Below are 16,584 nucleotides of genomic sequence, written 5' to 3' on the forward strand. Positions count from 1 at the left end.
CGAGGTATAACATAAGCAAAGAGCAACAGAAAGTGCATTTTGACAAGTGACAAAACTTAGATTAGAACTTCTAACTACTATAACTTTTGAGTGGCATATTGTTGCATAATTACATGGATCATGTGTGATTTACCATGCAGCTTATAATTTGGATCACACATTATGCTCCGTCCAAGGATATGCATTATCAGATCGTTATTTTGCAGGTTTGATTATTTTATAGAAAAGTGCGGCGATCTTCGAGGCATAACAGAAGCACAGAGCAACCAAATTTGTTCCCACAAAAGTGACAAAACTCATCCGAAATAGTATAACTTCCGAGCAACATATTGTTTGTATGGTATATAGTTTTAAGAAGTTTGTCTAGTGGTTTAGGTTTATCATTGGTTGCTGGATCGTCAATTTGGAGCACCTTGTACTTATTTTTATGAGTAAAGCATCCTATACCTATTAATGACCACCTCTTACCTTATTAGACTAGGGAAATTTGCTAGATCAGAACTAAATGCAATATAGAAGTTTTGCTCTTAGTTTTAAGAGTTTTGAATGTACAAGCCTATTAAAGGCCTGAGATATGAGTAGTTTTGATTGATTAGATTGCTTGTATAGCAAAAAGTTGTAGTAAGCTCTTCTATGTGATTATAGGTGTGAGCTAAGAGTCAAGACATGAATATACCAAACTCGGACTTACATAAGTTGATTTTTATCTATAAAAATGGTGCTTTTAGGCTTTTAGCAGATGCCCAACTTACCTATGACTTTCTAAGCTTGTGAAGTAGTTGGGAAGTCTGCAAAAACATGCACTTCTATAGGAATAATAGGTAAGAATTTTGATTGCTAAGGTAGAAGAAGTTGAAGATAAAAACTGTTAGAATAAATCTAAAAGCTGGTTTGCGGGTTGGGAGAGTAGTTCAAATGCTTGGCATGAAGCAACTGCCCTGAGTTCTCCTAAACTACAAAAATCTAAACTACAATAATCTTACACAATGAGTGAATTACCAAATTTTACATACAGATTGTTTTATATTTATTTCTTAAGCATAACATTTTGCAGCCATTATTTTGTTTATAAATAAATGCTCTGAATTTGTTCTTTGATAGACCAAAATTGTTGAGGAACTTAGAAAATCAAGGCTTAAAGCTACTCGATTCATAATCGTGTCAGGCAAAGCTAAAGAGGACACTGCATTATATGGATGTTGAAAAGAGGGGCTGATGTGGTATATTTCTTTTTTGCATATTATTTTTAGTTTTAGAAGAATTGAGTGCTGAGTGGATTGTTGGCCTATTTTTTACTGGAGGTGATATTAGAATTTCTATAATGCACAAGCAGGTAGATTTTGTACATGGAGGATTGGCATTTGTTTTTGGATCATTATCTAGCCTGTTTTAGTGTAGATCCCCTATTAAAAGTTATTTCGAATGCTTCAGCTAGGAACTTCTTTTGATGCACAATGTTTATTTGCTCTATGTTTCTGAATTTCATTGGATATCATGTGATCTGGCTGAGAAAAGAGATAGAAAGTTTCGAGTTCGTTGACTGTGGGATATATTAACACAAATATATTTTATATTCATCGTATCTTTGTATGCTCATATATTTTTACAAAATATCTAAAGCTTATTAATTTACCCTACAACTTTTTTTATTTAATAATTATATATTCATCTTATGTTCGTATGCTCATATATTTTTCTCATTTGCTAATTATATAGGCTGTGTTAAGCTAAGTAACGTGGAAACAGGTGCGGGTACGGGTGCAGGTATGGGTACTGGGGACGACAAAACTGTAAAATGTAGGGTACGAGGACACGACTTCATATGTATACATTGAAATTATTTATTTACACGAGATCACTATTGTTTTTCAATTCATTTGTTATTAGCATTAAAATTCCTATAACATTTTAAAGTTTCTTTTATTATGTTAATTATTATAAATTGTAAATTTGACAACGTAACAAGCCTTCAAAATCATAGTTTTTAACCTTGGTATGGGCTGAAACGAACTCGAAACATGTCCAACGAGTTTCAATAAATGGATGTGACGTGTATGATATACGTCCAAGAAGTCTTTGACAAATGTTTTAAATTAAAGCATATATCAAGTACTTGTCTGAATAAATGTATGCACATATCCAGGGAGTGTCCATGAAGTTTGGTTATGGGTACGTGTCAGACATGGGTATGGCTTCATGATAGAACTACTCGGGTAACATAGGTTTTAAGCTAGATGAAACGTTTCTTTGTTTTTTCTTTTGTTCTTCTTGATGAGTTGGTATCCATTACGTTTAATGTTTTTGAAAATTTTGTTCGTGTAGATAAACGAAACATTGCTTTGATCAAGATTGCATCAGTTAGAGATGTTGTTCTGGGCGCTCCACTAAGATTGATCTTAAAGCAACTTGCCTTGAGGACACTCCCTCCGGATGAAGGGCAACTCATAGCTCTTGTCCATCGACCCATGGAATCTTTTTTCCTCATTCCTCAGGTACAGACACCCACTGGAACATATCATATTATATCAATCAGACATTTCCTTTTGTATGTATGTATTTCAGTATATGTCTACATATATATTTTCCACGCACACACACAATAGATGTGCGCACGTGCGCACCCATATGGGCAAATTTCAAATAACCTCCTGAAACTTTGGCCAATTTGAGATAACCCAAACTCTTGGAAAATGTTACAAAACACCAAAAAAGTTTTGGCAGAAAACCCTCTAGTCTAACAACATTATGTTTCATAGCCTATGTGCATAACACGTGAGGATAAATGATGAAAATACTCCTCATTACAAAAGAAACCCTCACTATCCTTCTAATAAAGTTTTTTTAAGCTTTACACCTCAACAGTGGCGCAGCAGGGAATTTCAGCAAGGGGTTTCAAAATAATTAGACACAATAACATAATTTTTTGTATGATTTAACATAAAAACATCCTTCCACAATGAGACTTTTAAAATCATAATTTAAATTAGATTATAGTGTTCACAATAACATTCTTCTTGTTTTCAATTCTCGAAACCTTTTTATTTTCATCTTCCTCATCAATGTTACAAAATATTTCTTTTTAATATTGGACACCAAATAGTTATTCATATACTCATCTCTCTTTCAATTTTTGAGGAAGTGAGAGTGAGGGCTAAGAGAGGAACCGAGTTTTGAGGGCGAAGAGAGAAAGTGAGTTGCTAGGTATATCTCATGGGCGCAGTTTGCAACTCGCATGTTTCGATATCAGTCCCTCAAATCTTTAATATTTTGATATTAGTGCTGTAAAATCATTGAAAATTGAAATTATTCCGACAGCTCCTATAAATATTTTGAAATTAGTCTCCCTAATTAGCATTTATTTGATTTTGGGTGGAATACTCCTTTAAATCACTTCCAATATTTGAGGGACTAATTTCAAAATATGAAGATTTGAAGGACTAATTTTCAAACTTGAAAGATTTGGGGGACTAATATCGCAAAGAGGAATGTAGAGGATTAAGGTTGAGATAGCTGAGGTGTCCAATGCATTCCACGATGTATAAACTTACTATTAGCAAACGAGCTATGTTTTCATGTTTTTATTACTATTTTAAGGTGGGTCCAAGGCCCCCTTGGCCCTAATGTGGGTCCGCCACTGCACCTCAACTCCTTCCAATATTGCATGTACATCTCCCCAACCATACTACCCCCTCTCCATCTCTTCCCCAAACTTGACAGGTCAGCAACCCCCCTCCCACCCACCCCTGATCGTCGATGACGGTCTTTCCTTCGCTGCCTCTCCATCCTACCCCGCATCCCTCTCCTTTAATTAAAATTAAATTTGGGGTTAAAATTTAATTAGAGCTATTAAGTTAATAATTTGAGTGTTAATTTGATATGGGTATTGTGGTCTTTTTACCTGTTTATCTAACACCGTTTGAGGGATACATAGACAAAATGTAAAAAGTTAGGGGGAGTTTGTGACATAATCCCAAAATTGTTGGTGTTTTGCGACATTTTCAGTAGTTTGGGGGTTATCTCAAAATGGGCCAAACGTTTGGGGGATTTTTGTGAAAGTTATCAGATATTACTTATGTGTAAAATGTTAGGGAGTTTGTGACATACCCCAAACTTGTTGGTGTTTTGTGACATTTTCAGTAGTTTGGGGGGTTCTCAAAATGGGCCAAACCTTTGAGAGGTCTTGTGAAAGTTACCATATATTATTTATGTGCGTGTGCGCGTGTGGATGTGGGTGTGCACACGTGCATACGTATGTACATATGTAAATATCTATGCTTCACTTCCTCCATAATTGCCATTCCTTGCTACTTCAGGTTGTATATGAATTCTGTTTGTCCCGGTGTTATAGTTTCATTTTTCTGCTCAGTTAATAGTGTGCCTATGCACTTTAGATGCATTTAAGATGAGCTTCAGATTTTGAGATTTTGTCAATGTTAGGCTGTTGTATGCATTGTGTTGATGTAAGTGCATGTATGCATTTAGCACTACCTCAAAGATATGTAACAGTTTTAGCTGCAGAACTATGCATACTCTGTGGAAACTTGTCTAGCACCTGGCTGCGTAAGTATTCATAGGGCTGCAAGCCCAGGCAACAAATGCTATACATCGATATGTGTAGGATTGGGGAGTTATAAAAGGAAAAAGATAAATAATGAGGAATGAGTGAGAGATGGAAAATGAGGATTAATCTTTCTAACCATAACTTACAAAGAACTTAGTTATTTGTTTTATCAATAACTACACAGTTTAACTATGTATGGTTAGTTTAATGTTTTACCTTTACTGGATTAATCTTGCTAGCTTATCGAGAACTGTGATTCCTTTGCTTTAGTTTCATTAATTTATATGTAACGTTTGCAAGATATTTCTTAAAAGATTCAAATCTGAATTCTGAAACTGTTTTCTGGAGATTATAGTTTCTATGTTGTCGTGACTTGTCAATTATTTTGATGTACTTATCCTATTTGACTTCTTGCCTTTTCTTATGGCAGCCTGACAAAGTAACTGTTCTCTATCCTATGAGGTTCAAAGATTCCATCGATACTGCTTTAGCAATATCCTTCTGCTTTTAAGTCATGCATTTTTTCGAGATCTATGATTGCTTATCTCGCTTGGAAGGGTCAAAATCATCAGGCCATGACCCATGAGTTATTGAATTATCAAAGTTAGTTGTTCCAATATTTCTCATGCATGATTTTGTAATGGAGGTGTATATTTTTATTATACTGGATGTTGCCAAAAATTCCTGTGCTTTGTGCTTCGTGATACACGTAATAATCTTTCCATCCATCTGAGGCCTTAAATCTATTTGTTATTCTTTGTTGTTTCTGGTGTTAAACTCCTTCCTTGGAACCTTTCTGGGGTCTTATCTGGGTAATGTGGAAAAAAAATCTAAGAACTGCTGCTTTAAAGATGTTAAATTTGGTTTCAGGAATTTGTGGAGGCACGACGCACACCAGGACTGAATAGTGCTCCTCTGTGTACATGGTCTCCAACTCCCCCTTTGGAGTTGAAAGAAGCTCCTGCCGAAGCACTAGAGGCAAATGCGGGATTTGTCACTTTTGGTATTTCCTGAGAACTTGGTTTTAGTTTCCTTCCCTCGTATACCCTGATTTCTTATGTGAAGCATGTTTGCAGTAATTTTTCCTCGCCATGTTGAAGGCCGTAAACTGGACAGAACTGCATGGAGTCTCTCGACATTTCATGCGTATGTCAGTTATCATGTAAAAGTGAGTTTGGTCTTATATTCTGGGTGCCAGTTTTTATCTGATTATTTTACAAGATAGGATTGGCTGTTACAGTCCAACAAAGAAATCTATATACTAGTCGTAGCACTTGTCTGTTATGAGACTTCAATATTAGTTGGACATTCCAGCTTGCTCAAAAATTCTCTCCTGGCTTTAAGTCTAGAAGAAGCCTGCATCAGTCCCCATCCCGCAAGGGCCACAGTGCCCTTGGGCTTAGTACATGGTCGCATTCCTTCATGGAACACCTGCTCGAATGGTACCAATCAGCATGTTGAATTCTCATTGGTGCATCCAGGGGGCCAAGGATGTGATTTCATTGTTTTCTACTTGTTGCTGTTGATTTTAGATTTAGAAATCCGCTCATTCCAAAAGTTAACAAAAAGAAGAAATTACTTTTTTCTTTGTTCATTTTAAAGCGTTAGATTAAAAGAGATTCTTATATTTTTGCAAATTCCATACTACACCTCATGCGTTCAACAATCTTTCATAATCCACGCTACATGTTTCTTGTCTAATAGTTCACGTTATCAAACTTTCTATGCTTGTAACTTCTTCTGTTTGTCTTAATGTTCTCTTCTTAACCTCTCTACTAGCCATTCTTAGTAGCATATATTTTAGCTCTTTCACGCCCCTTATCTTGTTTTTAACCCTTTCACACCCCTCATCTTGTTGCTTTACGTGTATCATAAGCTTTACATGTACCAATTATACCTAAACCTGCATTTTCTCTACTGTACCTGCATCAAATTTTCTCAGGGCATGTCCAATGTTTTTAATCACCATGTTGATGATGTATGACGTCTAGTCTGGGCATACCATTTGTTGGCAAATAGTGCTGTTTAATTCTGTGATGTTAATAGTACCATGTTTAAGTGATTTACATGACTGCTTATGAAGTTTGTACCAATGTATATATATATTTCTGGTCACAGTTGCTTTAAAGGTTGTGCATTCACAGTGTTTAAACATCACTCTCCACTTTTCACAGTGCTCTGAAGGTTTCATGCATACTAGAATGAGGCGCCGTGTGGAGTCTCTCATTGAGGTGATACTTTCTATTCCCTGAGCTATGTGATGATTCTGTGTTGCTTTCAAGCTTCTAATGTTTTCAATCTACATGCAAGACAAATTGGGAACTTGCATAAATCATTAGGTTAGTTGTTTAAGACTTGAGAGTATATTTTTATGATGTTGCAAAAGTTGAAACTTTCATTTAATGTGCGCTCTGATACACTTAATATGTTAGGATAATATAGTGAGTATTAACACATATTTTGATACGGCAAGCTTTCGTTGTTTGAATGTTTATCTTTCTCAGTTTCTCCCGTTGTTTTGGAAAATTACCTTGCCATGTTGTGAAAGATGGTCAAAATAATGAACTTACTGGTGTTTTCTGAAACTGGCAAGGCCCAAAAGTGAAGTTCTCCTACACCTTATAGAACTTGCTCACTTCCGACGCTCCTTTTGATAGGTAGTCCACTACGTCATTTGAGAAGACAGGGGGACCCACTTTATTTTCTTAAAACTGTCACATAATGAAGGAAATGTATACATTTATGGTCTTTCAATCTTCATCAGTATAACAATTAATTGAGTTACATAGTTTCTCAATGCCAGCCCTTTCTGTTATATTCAGTTTTATGTTGAACTTGAAACAAAACAGTGACTTTGCTCTTAAAATTCTCATCCTTGCCATAGTTCTAAAGTTTCCAGAATGAACACCTACAATGATCGAGCAGATTGGTAACACCATAAATATCTCCCTATGTAATTCTTCCTTGAATTTGATCAATATTTTCCAGTCACTCAATATTCTTGAATGCTTCTCCCTTTTAACCATTCTCAGAAATTTATATATGGTTGTGCGTATCAGGCCCTGGACCGTGCAAAACCAGACATGGAGACAAAGAAAGTGCTCCGAGGAAATTCCTTCAAGCGATTGGTTTGTAAAACTTCACCGTGTTGAGAAATCCTTATGATGTTAATGCTCAATAACTAATGTTATTATTTTCCATTTCCAGAGTATCAAGGATGCGCGTGGTAATTCTAAATCATGATTGTGGTAAATTTCTGGAAAATCTGAACCTTGAGCTGTTCATCTCACGGAGTTGTTGAAACGGTGCAGTATCTTGTAGCAAAGTTAATATTGTTACATTTGTTTACTTCAAATAGGTACTCTGTTGGTTCAGTTCTTAATTTTCTGTAACACAAACTATTTCATTTTAGTTTTCAGAGAAATTTTATACCAGTTAATATTGTTACATTTGTTTACTTCAAATAGGTACTCTGTGGGCTCAGTTCTTAATTTTCTGTAATACAAACTATTTCATTTTAGTTTTCAGAGAAATTTTATACCAGGCTTCAATTTCAACATTTTTTTGCCCCTTTGTGCTAGTTATCATTCTCATAGAGGGAGCTGAGATTATCTGTTATATGAAAAGGAATAATGAAACAGGCAAAATATATCTTTATTTTCTTGTTAGTATATACGTGGGCTGTTCGGTTAGGAGAAAAATTGCAATTGCAGTTGTAAATTCTAAAAGACAATTTGGACGGAAACTTTTGCATATTGAACGTTGCTGCGCAAAATGGCTTCAGGAAAAGGTTTTTATTACTGAAATACTGAAAGTTGCATTTAGAGTATCATTATAAATTTATTGCTTCACCGAGGTAACTTTTATTATTTTTTTCAACTTTGGAAAGCGGGCCTTAAAATATCTTACACGCAAAGCATACGACGCTTATATTTTCTCTGGATGATTCGTATAATTATCAACCGCCGATTGAGAGTGAAAGACCCTCACCTATTAATGTAAGCGTGGATTTTAAGAGAGTAACCTCTTGATTCCTCTTCCTGTTGGCAAATGAAGCTTGGAAAGAGGAACGAGAAACTCTTTTTTCTTCTGAATTCTGCAAGGGGGTGCCTCCACAAATGCAAAGCGTTTTAAAGTAGGAAAAAGCAAATAACCATTTCTCTTCGAGAAATCTACCATGATTTTGTCATCAAAAACAGCGACCCTTGAGTTTTCTGAACCACCCAAGAAAAAAAAAAGCTACAGAGAGAATAGGTCTAGAGCACAATTTTCTGGTTAAGGCATAATCCCCTAGCCTTAGGTAGCAATACAAAAATAAACTAAAATAAAAATATCAGATAAACGAGACTGTAAGAACATTGCATGCCAGTGTTCAGGGAGTTTCAGGAAGTGATTCACTCTGATCTCAACCATCTAACAACTGTCACATCCACTAGTGGATTTAGGTTGATATACAGTTGAACAAAATTTCATCAGTAATATACCTCACAAGAAGTTGCCATAGCAAAAGAAACGGATGAGCCTGCCAGTCATTTTACTAACAGTTAGATTCCTAAGAGAACTTCAAAAGCCAACTCAATCAAATAATGCAGGTAAAAGTTTTCATCTCCGTGCATTCATTACTTTTTCAAGACACTAAGACAAAACAATCAAAAGGAAAATCTTATCAAGATATAAAATAGTTTAGGATATTGTTTACAACCATATTATCTTTAACTGGTTCCTTGAGACTTGAAAACCCAATCGGACGGATTTTAATAGAGTACGACTGATGAATATTACACAACTCATCTTAATCTTCAAAAACCGCAGGCAAAAGTTTCATCTCCCTCCCTGTATTCGGCTACTTATTTCAAAATACCAGCCTTGAAATCCGAAAAAAAGAACTTACCAATTTTTGACTACTTTGTAATCAAAGTATCTCAAACTGTCATCGCGATATTTAGTAGGTGTAACCCTTCTGGAACATTCCGGTCTTGGCCTCCTCAGCCTCACCCTCAGCAGAGTAGCGGCCAAGCTGGGCCATGGAGTTGGCCTTGGCACGAACCAACAGAGCCTTCTGAGCTGCCTCAATATTTTCCGGGAGGCCTTTCCAAGTCTTCAGGACTGAGTTCTGGAGAGCACGTGCATATGAGAATGATACATGCCACGGGTTAGGAGATTGGTTCATGGCGTTCAAGTTTAGAGTTGCTTCCACTTCTGATTGGCCACCAGACAAAAACTGCAAAGATAATGATTTTTCTTTGTTTATCACACTGTGACGATTATCTTATCAACAGAGCAGTAAAGATGAGGAATGGAAGCACGACAGTCATGATTTTAGAAAAGGGTTAATTGCAAATACATCCCCAGAGACTAAAGGGGTTAGTCATATCCCTATACTCTTCCGGTAGCACTTTGACCCTTTTATTCCCAAACGAAGTTATTTTCCAGTAATATGTACCTGTCACATGTGCATCATGTGAGTCTGATGTCCCAAAATATGCAGAGAGACCCCACATTCTCTAATAGGTGTTGAACGCACACCCCCTTTCTGCAACTAACAATACTAGTTGGCTAACCTCCTATAGTAAAGGGGCGTATCAGCAGTTGCCCTAAAAAAACATAGTCCGTCTCCTTAAAGCTGGTGTGTCCTAAATATCTTTTACCTGGTTATCCAGTTTGATCAATGGGCAGATTAAATTCCTTTTTGTCGTCATAATCATGATTATATTGACCTCTCTTCAGGTTGGAAATGATCGTCTTCTTTCACACTTTTGCTACTGATATGTCAGTATGAGAACCATAACCATATATTTTAAATTACAATTGAAACACTAAATATGGAATAGTTGTATGTGGAAAATATCCCCACTTGGTCGATAAGAATGGTAGAAAATACCTGAGATTTTAACATCATATGTGTGCATGATTAAATGGGAGTACACACAGTTGACATAGTCTATGGTCATAATTTCTGCCTTCCAAGTTTTTTCAAAAATATTGACACGAATAGTCAAATTCTGACTTTTAAAACTCTCGAGGTTTTCTGTCAGTTATGCAAGCATTAGGAGGTGTCAGTAATTTACCTTAATTTTGTTAAGGGCTACAGGCAAAGTTTGTTTTGTGCATTAGCTTCACCTATTCTGCAGCAGTTTCTGAAGGGGTTACACATAGTGTTTAGTTTCAGTTTTCCTTTTCTGTTTTTTTCCAGTGTCTTTATCTTTGACATGTATTTATATTCTGTGTGGGTTGGTGGGTGGGTGGGAGTGAACGAGTGTGTGTTGGTGTTGAAGGGAGGGACATGAAAATAAGTTTCAGGTATGACACCGTGAGTGAATAATGTGAATGAATTGCCAGAGTTTACATTATCCAATATATTCCCAGGCATCCTAAGTGTAACACGTGTAAATTTATGAGGTAGAAAATCCACTCTAAAGAAAAACAAAGTTCACTCTTCTTGAAGTGATCTGTTTTAATATATTTCCTCAAATATCTGATGTGGTGTATGCTCGTATGAACTATTTTCATATTTAAACTATAAAAGAAACACATAGTTTAAGAGTTATACCATGATGCCAGGAACTGCAGGTGGTACCCTCCTGTTTAGCATCTTAAGGGTATATTCAGCGATGGTCTCGGGAGATGCCTTCTCCTTGTGTTCAGCACCAGGAGTAACCATGCTGGGTTTCAATAAGATCCCCTCAAACACGACATTATTTTCTGCCAAATAGTAGAAAACCTCTGCCCATACTTTCTCTGCTACCTCAAGTGTCCTATCAATTGAATGGTCTCCATCAAGAAGAATCTCAGGTTCCACAATTGGCACAAGACCATTATCCTGCAAGATTGAAACAGTTAGAAGAAATATCTCAAAGCCTATCCATCTTACATGACCTTTTCAGACGAGTGATAACAACGAGATAATACAATTATTGAGAAGTAGTCTAGTCAAGCTTTCTAACTTAACCATGATGATACATGCCAGAAAACTTCACTGTAGGTGGAACAGATTAAAAATAATCTTCAGTATCATTAACATTATACTATAGACTAAAACTGAAAAGGAGTTTCACTGTTCATTAGTACAATAGACATGGGATTTTGCTTATAAACCTGAAGTTATAACCTAAGTTATATTTAAATCGGCTTACAAAAAACAAAGGGATCGAGTTTTGCCTTCACTTATTTTTAAATTCATTCACTTCCAAAATCACTGTTATTTTTACCTATAAACCCAAAATCTTGTTTCCACTTGTTTTTAGACTCGCCATTTTTAGAGGGACTTTTGCCTATAACAGAAAGTTTTACCTCCACTTATTTTCAAACCTCTGCACTTCCAAAGTCACTATTAGTCTCAAAGTACTTCAACGAACTATTTTTAAATTGAATTTGTATTTTAGCAGTTCGGATTCATGTGTAAGTTTCTATATTCTGTTGTAATTTGCTTTGTTTTTATTCTATGTGGTTAGATATATGATGTCCTTTTATAAAAACACTTAAACCATCACATTTGTTATTTACTTTTTCACAATCATGTCACAACATCAACAAGCGTAACCTATTTTATTTACTTTTTCACAATCACATCACAACATTGACAGCTGCCGATGGGTGTTTTGCCTGCAAATACAAAGTTCGACATTTATTTTAAACTCACCCACTTTTAAAGAAAATCTCTTAGCCGAAAATACATCACTGAATTAACTTTCAACCTACATCGTATTTTAGCAGTGTAAAAGCAGTGCGATGTACACTGCAAATTATTATATTTTTATGTCACTGGCTAATTTTTGTTCTAAGCGGTTAGATACACAGTATATTTTCAATTCAAATGCTTACATCACCTTTTTTTTTTTTTTTGCCTTTTTCACACAAATGCCACGGCATCACGCAGGTCAATTTTGCTCATTAGAACTAAAAGCAAAGACAGACCGATTAATAAAGTGCTACGAGCTTGCCCAAAACAAGGGTGTCTCACTTAAATCATCTTCCCCAGTGACTAGTAATAAACCTAAAGTTGACATGGATCAAAGGAAAAACATGAAATAGCTGCTGTTAATTTAACAGGGGTTGGGCGTGATAGAGATGAATGAATTTGGGGTGAAAGAATTCAAATTTAAAAATGGGTCAGCATGAGATCCGTCATCCCATATAATTGAAAGGTTTCAACCAATTTTATGAAATGATGTGTGCACTTCAATATGACAATGTTTAGACACGGTAGAGTGTCTCAAAGGACCTCATAAATTGTAATAATTTGAATCTGAAGGGAACCCAATAATACCTGAGAAATTGCAGCATATCGAGCAAGTCCCCATGCAGCCTCTTTAACAGCCAGGGCAGAAGGACCACAAGGAATGCTAACCACCGTTCGCCTAGAGAATTTGGTGATTGTACAAGTCAAACAGAAGGATAAATACATAATGCATAATAAAACAACAGCTGATACATTTCCTGTAAGAGTCTAAGCTCACCACTTAGCAAACCGTGCCCCTTGCTTGTAGTACTCAGCACTCCTTGAGGCCAATCCATCCAATCCTTGGCACCAAGATTCATTGTTAGATCCTGGTAGAGGTACCAATCCCTAGAGAGAAAAGAAAAGAGTGCACAATTGCAATTAGCAGCTTCTTTAAAGACTTGCACAATGTCATAAGCATTGTTACCAAATTAGGATATACCAAAAAAAGGAAAAAGAAAAAGAAAAAAAGAAAGAAATTGGACATATTAGTCTTAGGTTTGCTATCATTGCAGCAAACGAGCCAAACGATATCCAAATCAGTGAAACATTTAACGAAAAGTAAAATGAATAGTGTTTAAGAAAGGTTCATTTTTAAACACTTACATAACGTCCAAATAAATGAAACACTAAAACAATAAATATAGTGTCTAGAATTCAACTTCACATAAATGATAGTAAAAAACATCATGTGTTTTTCTTGGTCAATAGTTACATACACCTTTAAAAATTATTTTAACAGTGTTGTGCATGTAATAAAAACTGTGCAAAATTTAGATTGCTTGACGTATAAATAGGTTTCATAGAAAAGTTATAAGACTATATCTCATTTAAGGTTAAAATTAAGAACAAAATAACAGCTATATTATGCTACTTCTGTAAATAAATAAATAAGAGTGGTACTACAGCATTTCTCTCTGAAAAAGATAAATTAGAAGTAGATTCATGATATGACTTTTTTTCTTAAAACACATATTACTCAATGAAATTTATATGTAGATGCTTCAAAATGCAGTTTTGCTCACTGTAACCATAACCCAGAAAGGCAAACTAGTAAACAGAGCAACTTATAACAGAGGTAATTACCTTATCAACTTTAATACCAGGCACAATGTTCTGATCACACAAGCAATCCACAAACTTCTTTCCATCAGTTGTAGACTGATAAAGTGTCTCTTCAAAAAGAATGGCACCGGAGATGTACTCACCCAAGCCAGGAGTTGTCAGCAAAAGTTGTCTATAAGCTTGACGGTTAGTTTCTGTATTATCCAGACCAATGGAATCCAGCCGTTTGCCACATGTAGCATTGGATTCATCAATTGCAAGGATTCCACGTCCAGGGGAAGCAACAATTTTCTACAGATTAAATAGGCAGAAAAATTAAGCCATAGAAACTTTTGCAGCAGTATGAGTCTACAAGAGGGTTTACCCCTTTGGTACAGCGGTACTCATTGTCTAAGCCATTTTCCATCCAACTTACAATTGTAGCATGTTAACTTAAAATAGTAATTGAGTAAGAATCAAAATAAATAAACAAATATTATTCTCTCTCATAAAGCAATATTCATCAAAATTAATAATCAAATATCCCTCTGTGGGCAAATGATAAATAAATGAAATTAAAAAAATTCTGCCTTTCTCAGTAAACAATATTCATCAAAATAAATATTTTGTCTCCCTCAATAAACAATATTCATCAAAATAAATAATCACATATTCATGTCTCTCAGTAAACGATATTCTCGAATGAATATGAGGAGTTACTACTGATTATGATTTCCTCAGGCTTAAAGGTTTCTATAAGATTTACTTTGTCTTATAACAGTTTCCCTTTACAATAAAGCTAAGACATGTTTGTATTTGTAATATTCACTTGTAGTTTCTGTGTGAACATTAAATCTCAATAACAATGTCTTTATTTGTTCATTCTGTGATGATGCCAACAATTATTTGTAATGTACTCATCGTGTATATCTAGCTATAGTGTAGGTGTATCCTTGGTGAGCTAATAGCCTGCCAATTCTTTTTGTAAAATTAAAATTTTCAACACTTGCTTTTTTCCAATGAAATTCTTGAGAAACTATGTATCACCAAACTAGCTAATATGGACTAGTTGATAATGAATCATTCAGAACTTCAATTTAATCAACCAGTCCACATGATTAAACATCTTGCAACTTAAAATATCTACTCAATCATACTTCAAGGAGACCAACATACTCAAGTTTCTTTGCAGTAATAAAAAAATGGTAATCCATTACAAATACTAATCAATGTGACTTACTTTCAATCATTAAGGAACTACAAAAACAAAAGGTGGATTTCACAAAACAAATACAAACTACAAACATTTCACACAAATTGGCAATTAGCAAAAACTATTTTTTTAACTTTCCTTAATAGCCTATCATGAATGACAAACGTTAGTGTAAATTGCCATGTGATATGCACATGATATATTTTATACATTTTCCCCTTATTCACTTTAAATAACCACTCTTTCACCCCATCCATCTTCTTCACTTTTACAGGCATTTTAGACTTTTCGACATCGCCTTTAACATCCCAAGGGTAGTGTTTCATAGTATATGACGTTTTTCTGCATATTAAAAAGTAATGATAATTTTCCTCTAATAAAAATGGTTTAGGTGTTTTTGTGCAAAAAACCTGCTAGTTCCTGGTAGTTTATAAAAGGGTTAATTGCGAATAGACCCCCTGTAGTATCACCCAATTGCAAGCAGACCTCCAGTACTTCTGGCAAATAGAACCCCTATAGTTATTGGCCCAGGTGCGAATACAACCCCTTAGCGAACTTTTTCTACTCTTTTAAAATAAAAAAGAGAGCAATTGAGAGTCTGTCCTCACCAATTGAACTGCAGAGGGTCTACCCACCTCCTCAAACCTTTTTATCGATTTCAGAAGTTAAAAACTAATAAGGGGGTCTATTCACAAAAACAGAACTACAAGGGGTCTATTTGCTACTGGGTGATACTACAGGGGGTCTGCTCGCAATTAGCCTTTATAAAATTGGCCCAACTAAAAATGAATAAATCACAATAAAACAAATAGTAAATAATCATTTTCCACCCAAATAGAAAGATTAGAAGGGGGGGAAAACACTCTTCTCGTTGACTACATATCCTAACATTCCAGATCTGAATCTACCATCATCCAATAGTCGAAAACCACAGAAAAGAATCAATCTTTTGCACGAATCCATATATTTATTCCCAAGGATCAAAATTAACGAGATCAAAGTAACTTTCACTGCTAAAGATGAATAAAGAAAATAAAGAGCTAGGTTAGGGTCTGTAATAATTACAGCGGTCTGGACAAGCTCGTCGGTGTACGATCCGGCCCTCACAGGCATCGCCACGCGTCGGGTCGGCCACAGACGGATCGCCGCGGAGGCGCCATCGAGACGGCCGCGGGCTCCGGCGAACTGGCTCGACGGAGCGCTGATCTTTAAAGACGCCATTTCGTACCTCTCTCTAGGCGTAGTCTCTCTCTCTCTCTCTCTCTCTTCGAGCAGACGAGGGGTTTTTAGAGAGAGAAGAGACAGGGTCGTGAAGAAATAGGAGTTACGGTTTCCTCTCGTCAACTCCGCCAACGAGAGCAGCTCTTTTGGAAATATTTTGAAATGACAGTATTACCCCCTCTTCATATTTAAGGTTGGTGGTCCTGTATCTTCTCACTATTGCATCATCATCAGGCCATATTGGATGAATTACATATATGCTCTCCTAAAATTAGAGAGCATTTGTCAACTGTAGCGTTTTAACTGTTTTTGTTTTTTTTAAACAAT

The 16,584-nt window shown here is 35.7% G+C and overlaps 2 protein-coding genes across 2 annotated transcripts; one reads left to right on the forward strand and one right to left on the reverse strand.

Annotated features, from left to right (window-relative positions):
• On the forward strand, nucleotides 2,235-8,081 carry LOC109839568 (actin-related protein 2/3 complex subunit 2A-like). Its single transcript, XM_020408049.1, has 7 exons — nucleotides 2,235-2,492; nucleotides 4,992-5,063; nucleotides 5,426-5,564; nucleotides 5,638-5,729; nucleotides 6,736-6,792; nucleotides 7,621-7,689; nucleotides 7,769-8,081. Exons 1-7 carry the CDS (start codon nucleotides 2,235-2,237, stop codon nucleotides 7,802-7,804), a joined length of 723 nt encoding a protein of 240 aa, XP_020263638.1. The 3' UTR covers nucleotides 7,805-8,081.
• On the reverse strand, nucleotides 9,155-16,380 carry LOC109829034 (fructose-bisphosphate aldolase 1, chloroplastic-like). The gene is made up of 6 exons (XM_020396084.1): nucleotides 16,102-16,380; nucleotides 13,866-14,135; nucleotides 13,018-13,127; nucleotides 12,828-12,918; nucleotides 11,112-11,381; nucleotides 9,155-9,782 (listed from the first exon to the last, which is right to left on the reverse strand). Exons 1-6 carry the CDS (start codon nucleotides 16,255-16,257, stop codon nucleotides 9,504-9,506), a joined length of 1,176 nt encoding a protein of 391 aa, XP_020251673.1. The 5' UTR covers nucleotides 16,258-16,380; the 3' UTR covers nucleotides 9,155-9,503.

Source organism: Asparagus officinalis, chromosome 1 (genome assembly GCF_001876935.1).
Source record: "Asparagus officinalis chromosome 1, Aspof.V1, whole genome shotgun sequence".
Classification (NCBI taxonomy): Eukaryota; Viridiplantae; Streptophyta; class Magnoliopsida; order Asparagales; family Asparagaceae; genus Asparagus; species Asparagus officinalis.

Bases quoted from the DNA above. Each gene is read 5' to 3' on its own strand.
- LOC109829034 (XM_020396084.1), bottom strand. From the start codon at position 16,257: ATGGCGTCTTTAAAGATCAGCGCTCCGTCGAGCCAGTTCGCCGGAGCC. The intron at 14,136-16,101 runs GTAATTATTACA...TTTAATCTGTAG, and splicing joins ACGAGCTTGTCCAGACCGCT to AAAATTGTTGCTTCCCCTGG. The intron at 9,783-11,111 runs GTATAACTCTTA...TTATCTTTGCAG, and splicing joins CTGCAGTTCCTGGCATCATG to TTTTTGTCTGGTGGCCAATC.
- LOC109839568 (XM_020408049.1), top strand. From the start codon at position 2,235: ATGAAACGTTTCTTTGTTTTTTCTTTTGTTCTTCTTGATGAGTTGGTA. The intron at 5,730-6,735 runs GTGAGTTTGGTC...CACTTTTCACAG, and splicing joins ATGTCAGTTATCATGTAAAA to TGCTCTGAAGGTTTCATGCA. The intron at 7,690-7,768 runs GTTTGTAAAACT...TTCCATTTCCAG, and splicing joins GAAATTCCTTCAAGCGATTG to AGTATCAAGGATGCGCGTGG.